The 8,398-nt window shown below is 38.8% G+C and overlaps 1 protein-coding gene across 1 annotated transcript in view; it reads left to right on the top strand.

Moving 5' to 3' along the window:
• Positions 1-5,744: 5,744 nt before the first annotated feature.
• The window catches only part of FIG4 (FIG4 phosphoinositide 5-phosphatase), a 124,865-nt gene continuing 122,211 nt past the window's right edge, over positions 5,745-8,398 (top strand). The window contains exon 1 of the mRNA XM_010989594.3: positions 5,745-6,011. Coding sequence (XP_010987896.1) covers positions 5,946-6,011 — 66 coding nt within the window. The 5' untranslated portion in view covers positions 5,745-5,945. The remainder of the gene's footprint in view (positions 6,012-8,398) is intronic.

The raw sequence follows: 8,398 nt of genomic DNA, 5'->3' as shown, positions 1-8,398 counted from the left end.
ATTCCCTTAAAGATCAAGTTAGTGTACATACAACCAAACAAAAAGCCAATAGCAAACACTTAAAAAAAGTTATACATATATACACATATACATTTGTCTATGTGTATGTGTGTAGGGCCTACTAATGGCTCTGAAAGAAATGCTAATGAAAATTAGAAAATATGTAGGACTGAAAAATAATGAACATAATATACAGCAAAACTTATAAGATGTAGCCAAAATAGTATTTAGAAACTTTAAACATTTACACTAGAACCAAAGAAAGTCTGAAAAGTAATGAGAGAAGCACACAAGTTAAGAGGGTAGAAAAACAGGAAAAATGGAAAAATACATTTTAAAAATTAATACAATAGAAAACAAACATTATAGAAAGAAGGTCAACAAAGCTAAATAGTGGTATTTTGAAAAGACTTGTAAATAGAAAACTTCTGTCAAGATTGATCAAGAACAGAAGATAGAAGACACAATTAAACAATATTAGACATTAGTTTTTTACAAGTATGTTTTCTTACATCTCAAAGCCAAGATTTTCCTATCTCTTTGTTGTTGTTATCTAACTTTAATTATAATCAGAGAATGGTCTCCGTATTATATTAATACTCTGAAATTTGTTGAGTCTCGCCTTACTGCCTAGCACATCGTAATTTAAAAAAAAAAAATTCCCTGTATCCTTGATGAAGATACGCAATTTACATTTATTTGATGTAATGTTCTTTAAATGCTGTTTACATCAAGTTTGCGAATTTTATTGGTTAAATCTTCCATAATGCTTACTGACTTATTATCTACTTGATCAAACAATATTAGACATAGAAACGAGGAAGGACCAAAGAGGTAATAATGCTGCAGAAATATAGATAATGAGAAGATATCATGAACAAAGTTATCCAAGTAAATTTGAAAACTTAAGCAAAATTGACAAATTACTAGAAAAATCAGCTTCTTAGGGAAAAAAGGAAACCTGAGTGGTTCTATAACCCTTAAAGAAACTGAATCAGTAACTAAAAATTTTCCCAAAGGAAACCAGGGGGTTTTATTGAAGTGCTCCAAGTCTTATCATCTTATAGACACTCTTTCAAAGAAAAGATAAAGTGGAGATTTCTTACATCAGTTTATGGGACTCATATAACCTCCATACCTAAACCAGAGATTAGTGTGAAAAAGCAAAATTATATGCCAGTTTCATTCATGAACAAGATTTTTAAAAACCCTAATCAAAATATCAGCAAGTTGAATCCAGCAATATATAAAGTTAAAAACATCATGACAAAGCTGGGTTTTCCCCAAGAACTCAAGCATGGTTTAATATGAGAAAATTAATTTGTTGTATTAAAATAAATTTAAGGAGAAAAACTATATGATCATCTTAATAGATACAGAAAAAGTATGAGACAATTTAATATCCTTTAATGATCAATAAAAGATAAACCTCTTAGCAATTAGGAATAGAAGGGACCTTCTTTTATTGGCAAAGGTATGAACAAAAGACAATCATTATATTTAATGATTAAGTATTTAAAATGGATCTTTTTAAGACGAAAGACAGAAAACTATAATTATTTCCAGTTGATATGATTGTCTATATAGAAAACCCAAATATATCACAGATAAATTTTAAGAATTAATGAGATAATCCAATTTGCTGAATTAAAAATCATTATACAAAATTCAGTTGTATTTTTATACATCAAAAATAGCTATAAAATGTAACCAAAACAAATATGACTTAGCAGCAAAAATATAAAGTAACCAGAATTAAATATAACAAAAGATATACAAGCCTTTTATAGAAAAATTACAAAATCTTAAGGAATAGACTTTAATGAGCAGACTTGAAAAATGGAACAAAACTATGTCCCAGTGGTCTGGAATATTGTTCACAGAACTATAAAAAATGGACTAGAGGGGGCTATATACTTCCACATAAAAGTGATATGATTATGTTTCTCTGTGGAAGTTAAGAATATTCAAATGGGCTTAATATACCAATATTGTTTTAATATGACATTATGAAACAAAATATAGTAAAAAATATTACTTACTAGTATATTGAAAAGATTTGAGATGAAAACTTCATGAACCAAAGGGCTGAAATTTCAAGGTTTTTAAAAATACCAACAAAATAAGTAATGCTGTAAGATGTAGTATAAAGGAGAAAAGGCATCTAAACCTTTTAGAGAGATGGTGCATTTATTGAGTCTCCATGAAATACACTAAAACCAGGGCCCTAAGGCCTGGGATGGAGATAGATGGGATGGATGTCTGAGAACCCCAAGATTACACCCGAATGCTCTGCATTAACAGAAGTAGCCTTCTTATTTCTGGAAGGTAGCAGCTTCTCCTTGCCAAACCTGAGGCAGATGCCTCAGCAGACAGTATTTGCCCTCTACAAGATCTGCCTTTATGTTCTCTCATAGCTCCGAGAGCAATAACTGGGGTCAAGTGTCAGGGCAGCCCACCTGGGGAGGCACTAGTACAGGAAGAAAAGTATCATGCACCTGAAGGGCTCCGGGGCCTGGGTATGATGCACTGACAAGAACCAGGAGAACACACCTGGCAAAGATCGTGAGGGTGTCAGGTGGGGGAATGTAGACTAGAGCAGAGTTTATTGACATGTGTACCCTCTCCCATGACTCATGGTTTATCATCCTGGCTAGGACACCTGGAGCAAGTCCTAATTCAAGGCTGGTAAGATTCCTTGAAGCTTGGGGGAAAAGACAACAGACAGTAAATGAGGTGGAAATGCCAGAACTGCCTTGGCATAGCCCAGAGAAAGTGTTAAAGGCTCAACAAAGGTGCCATGTGAAATGGATTTATTACATGAGGCCAGAGAGCATCAGCCAAGCCTGCTCTCTGGGATGGCCAGAGGATACTCCTTTCATTAAGACATTAAGGAATGAACTGGGATCAGGCCAAATAAGTTTCATAAACAAGCAGCCTAAACCCCCCATGTCACCTACCTCTTGCTCACCAATGTCTCTTGGCTCATACCTCATGTGGAATTCCTTAGGAACAGCTAATAAAAAAAATCATGGATAAATCACGATACATTGATGCAAGCTGTAAATGGAATGCTTTCAGACTTAGTCCCACTCAGGAGTAGCCTTGAGAGATGGTGATTACGGGAAACCCTCCCGGTGGACTGAGTTTAAGCAGTTTTCCTAGGTCGTCAGTTTGGAGAACAATGCTGAATGGCTTGGTCCAGGGCCTGGAAGTTTTTTTAGAGAAAAAACTTTAAATGTAGGACCTATTTCTAAGAAACCCTCCTCAAAGGTCAAAGCATGGGCAATTCAAATTTTAAAAGAAAAGAATTTTAATCATTCTTGGAAATTTAAGTGACAGTGGTTTTTAAGAGCTGTAAATCTAAGATCTCTTTTAAAACAGAAAAGGTTTTAATTTCTGAGGGACTCACACCTGACAACTCCAATTAAACAATGAACTGGATGATAAGAGAAAGAGTTCTGGGGAAGAAGCATATGAGAGTGGTGTAACAAACATAATCTACGGTGACCCCTAATGCGTCACACCCTTGTGTAAGGAGTTATTGCACTGGCAGGTGGAGGTACAGTTGCTGCCACATAATTGGGGACAGGGAGATGTATGTCGTTTTGTGAGTCCTTTTCTTTTAGAAACTGGGACCAGACACCACCTTGAAGAACCAGTGATGGGATGATGTGAACTTAATGTGGGGGAGGAGTGGATATGAGTGGTGCAAAGATTAAAACGTAGCAGGTTTTATTAGTGCCCTGCCCCATCCACTTGCCATGTACCTTTTCCATGGATGGCCAGCCCAACTTCCAACTACTGGCATGTGTGATTGTCTAAGGGCTCTTTCCAGCTGCCAGAACTTATTATGCCTGAGCACTGAGCAGACTGGAAGTTTCAGGGAATTAATCTGTCATATAGCATGTTTCAATTAATAACTGCCGGGAGTTGGTGAATAAATATCCTAGCTCCCCCTTAAGGGGGAATAACAGACATACATCCAAACATTCTCCAGTGAATTCAACCTGCAGAGAAATTTGCTTGATAATATTCCCTTTATTAGCTTCCCTCTCTTTCTTCCTGTTGTTTGCTAGATTATTGCCCATGAAAACTATTTGTCCTCAAGTTTTGTCTCAGGATCTGCTTCTGGGTGAAAAAAACTAAGACCAGGTTTGAATGGAAGTGCTCAATTATAGTATAATATAATAATTGAAAACTAAATATTGCAAAACTAGAATTCTACAGATATTGTGAGTTATCCTAAATAGAAACATTGTGCAAATATTTAACTCATATTTAGAAGAGTTGGTTTCCATTATGAAATGGAACAGAACTAAATATTTTTCCCAGTTAAAAGATCCAAGTCAGTGCAAAATGCCAGAACTGACACGGTCATCCTTCTAGTTCTTAATAAAAAGAGTACCAAACTATGAAAGAAAACTTAATATAATAAATAATTTATTTAAAAAATTGTAATTTCTCAATTTTGCATTTACAATATAATCTCTAACGTCACATTATGTTATGTGTTTATACTAAAATTCAATACAAACTTTTAAAGCTTCCTTACACTTTTAGCAGTTGAAAAACCTAGCAGTGGGTTCTACGGTTAACAGGGGGCCCATCTCCTGGGAAACCTAGCACTTCTGTCTAGGCTAGGTTAGCTGCCGCTGGAGTACATCTTACATTATCATAGTAGGTGCTCAGTAGATATTTATGGAATGAAGACGTTGCTCGTTAAAAGGGGAAGTGTGTTTAAAGGCAGTATTTACTGAGATCCTGAAGTTTAGGTTTGCAAGTAAAGGAACGGGTCTGGAGTCCTCGCAAGAGGTGGCATTCCATTCATTGGATACCGAAATACATCCGAGCGGTGGACTTCGACCCCTACTTACCCGGCCTCTGCGGACCCCGGCCGACCCCACCAGCGGGCTGTAGCCGCTTCTCTGTTCTCACGGATCTGTTGAGCGGTTGCCAAGGGAACCCAGGGCCGTGCAGAGCGCAGCCCCTTGAGGGGCGGAGCCTCGGGAGGTGGGGCTGTAATATATTGATTTATTTTCTTATTTTGACTATTCGCTTTTGTACCTAATTTTGTATTTATATTCATATACACCCCTTTTCACAAATATGGAAGGTGATGATCAGAGAGGGTACATGCACTATTTATGTTCGCGCATATCAAATGGAAAAAACCTTACTTTAATGCAGAACTCCAAAGCCAGTGCTGCACTGTACTGCACTACGCTATACTCAACAGCGCATTTAAAAAATTTGCAGATGATTCGCCTCATGCACAAATATGTGGCAAAGCTGGAAATTTACAGATTTAGGTGATTAAAAAAATTACTTCAACCACACACCCTCCGGACAATATGGACTTTGTTGGCTCTTCTAAGCCTAAAAACACCACACTCAGTGAAGGACCGTCATACTGTAGGTTTCCAGGAAAATAAGGGCAGAAGTAGGCAGGGAAAAAATAGACCAACTTGGGGACAGATCTATATGCAACTAGGAGAACCCCCTCAGAAGAAGCAATCCAGTTCCAAATTGTCCACTTTTCCAAAAATGAGCAGATAAACAGATTCAACTAAACTGGCTGCAACCATTTTCTCCGCCCACTTTTTTCCCGCCCGCACCAAAGATGGCGCCCTTTGCTTCCTCCCTCTGCAGCACGCAGGCTCTGGGAACCTCTATACGCCCTCTCTATGGTACATCCTCCAGCCCCGCCCCCGCCGTGCCTGGGGCGGGGCTTGCCTAGAGGTGGGGCGTAGGGATCCGGAAACACCTGAATTGTAGTAGCTGGTCGTCTATATATTTAGTGCCGACTTGGTGTTTTTCCCAGCTGAGCCTGTATCCAGGGTCTGAAGCGTCTCCTCTCCAGGACTACCGGGGCAGTCCAGAGGCTGTCTTAACCTGGACCGCGACCTCGTGCCCTGTCGTGAGGGCCCCCGTTTGCTCGGGCCATGCCCACGGCCGCAGCCCCCATTATCAGCTCGGTCCAGAAGCTGGTCCTGTACGAGACCAGAGCTGTAAGTACCCAGCGCAGTGGGGGTGCGGGCGGGAGGATGGCGGCCGAGTAGGTGTAGGGCAGCACCGCCCCCCCCCCTTCCCTAATCCCAGCTATGGGGAATGTTCCAGAGGGGCTTCGCCTCATTATCGCACCCAGGGCACTGCTGCTTTTGCGCGCATACATTTCCAATTAAAAGCCGCCGTTGAAAAACACTGGCAACAGGTGCTTGTGGTATCTCAAATTGTTCACGAGGTTTTGTACAAGTTACTGAATTCTTTCCAACTTTCAGAAAGTCTGAGTTCCACAGTTCACTAGTTACAGTAGAGCCGGAGAGAGATACGGAAAATATTTTTGACTTACGAATCGGTAACTTGTCTTTTCCTGTTCCATGGCATAGCATCACTGTGATTGATGTTGATTACGTGCGTTTTTATTGCAGACATTTTTGGTTCTCTTTATTTGAAAGGAAAGAAAAACTTGTTTTGTTTATAAAGACAGTTGATTTTTTTAGATAGCATTATTTTGCCTTTCATTTGACTTTTTCCCAACGGATTTTATTTTGTTTTGTTTTATTACTTTAAATAGCCATGTAAATAACTACTAGTAGAATAAGCAGATCCGTTTTTATGTTTAGGTTAGTAGTTCCCTAAAATTTTGGGAATGGTGTTTGTAGAAGTATGGACTTTGTTATTTGTGTGGCTGGAAAATAAAGTCTAGCGTTTTTAAATTGAGGTAACAGTGATGTTAGGGTCTGTGTTTAAATTTATACTTAATGAAAACAAAACTGCATGTTCTGGAAATCTGCCTAATACTCTTCCTTATGCTATAGAGTGTCTTATAAGGCATATTCGGTGGAACTTGGGTTGTCTCTACTACATAGAGGAGTACAAGAATGTTTAACAGTTTCTCAGTTATCGGTAGCATAGAAACATTGCTGATGCTTAGTTAATTTTGCCGACAGCTTCATTTGATTAGATCCAAATCAGAAGATGATATTATCTAATATACTGTATTTGGAAATATCTTCAGTTGTCCTCTGAGGAGAGCCATATAGGAGTATCATTTTGACACTGAAACAAAACCTTCTGCTTTTTGTACAAGTGCTGATAAATGTCCCTAGTTAGAAACATACATACTATACTTAAAGCACAGAAATTTTATCCCTTTATTAAGCCAAGCATTCATGATGACTGGCTGAGATGGTAGTGTTCTTTCTAAAGCATAATTCATATTATAGGGCTCTTCTGCTCAGAAACCTTTAGTGGGTCCCGTTCTGAGGAGAGTAAACTCTGCATCCCTCAGTTTGGCATTCAAAGCCATATATGATTTGTCTTCAGCTTGTCTGTCTGGTCTTATATCTAATATTAATTTAGCAACCATTTATTGAGGATTAACTGTGTGCCTTTATGTGCCTTATTCTGCAGTAAAATTGTGTTGCTTTCAGTTCCCTATATCTACCTTGTGTTTCTCTACTGTTCTCTCTCCTTGTGATGTCACCCCTTCTGCTGAAACTTTGTTGATCCTCACAGCACAAATCTGGTACAGTGCCTTGCAAACAGTAGACTCACAATGGATGCTGGTTGAGAGAGTCTAACACAAAAAGATGTGTGTTCTAGAACTGGTTGTAACCCCTCTCAGTCATTTAAGTAGGGAGAACTAACTGTGGCCAGCTTAGAGGTAAAAAGTGAGTTTATTAGAAGGATGCTGAAGGAGCCGTTGCATAGAATCATTGGAGGAGCCTAACTTCCCAGCCTCTGGAAGGGCAGGAAGGAACAAACAATGGGGTTTGAGGACCCTCTCAGGGTTCTGCCAAGGACTGAGTATAGGTGCTGGGAGGAGGAATCTGACTGACTCAGCTGTGATTGGAAGCCTGCCCCTGGGTGGACAAATCCTTGTGACCAGGAAGGGATCTGGCAGTAATGACTTATCTATGGAAGCATCTCTCTTATTTCAGGGAATGTTTGGGCCAAGGCAACCACCCTGAGTAATGTTGGCTGCACTTAATCTCTGAACCTGTTTCCTCATCAGTGAAATATGTGATTCTTCTTTTTTACATTTTTGACTTAAAGATATAAGCAGAAAGATTTGTTTTGAGTAATAAGCTCAAAGTTTAAGGGACATAAATATATCGGGAAAAGGTGTAAAATTACTGGCAACTAACTAGATCCTAGAAATTAAAAAAAAAAAAAGGTAGCAGGTTGTATTAATGAGAATAATAGCTAATGCTTTTGGAAGAGTTCTATGTTAGGCACTGGTCAAAGCACACTGCACATTTTATTATATAACCCTCACAAAACTTCTAAGAGGCAAATGTTGTTGCTACTGCTCTTATTCTTTGGTGAAGAAAAAAATGAGGTAAAGACAGGTGTCCTTTGGCCTGGTGACTGGTGCCAGGCATAGATAGTT

Source organism: Camelus dromedarius, chromosome 6 (assembly GCF_036321535.1).
Source record: "Camelus dromedarius isolate mCamDro1 chromosome 6, mCamDro1.pat, whole genome shotgun sequence".
Taxonomy (NCBI): domain Eukaryota; kingdom Metazoa; phylum Chordata; class Mammalia; order Artiodactyla; family Camelidae; genus Camelus; species Camelus dromedarius.
This window is presented reverse-complemented; position numbering and strand designations above follow the sequence as displayed.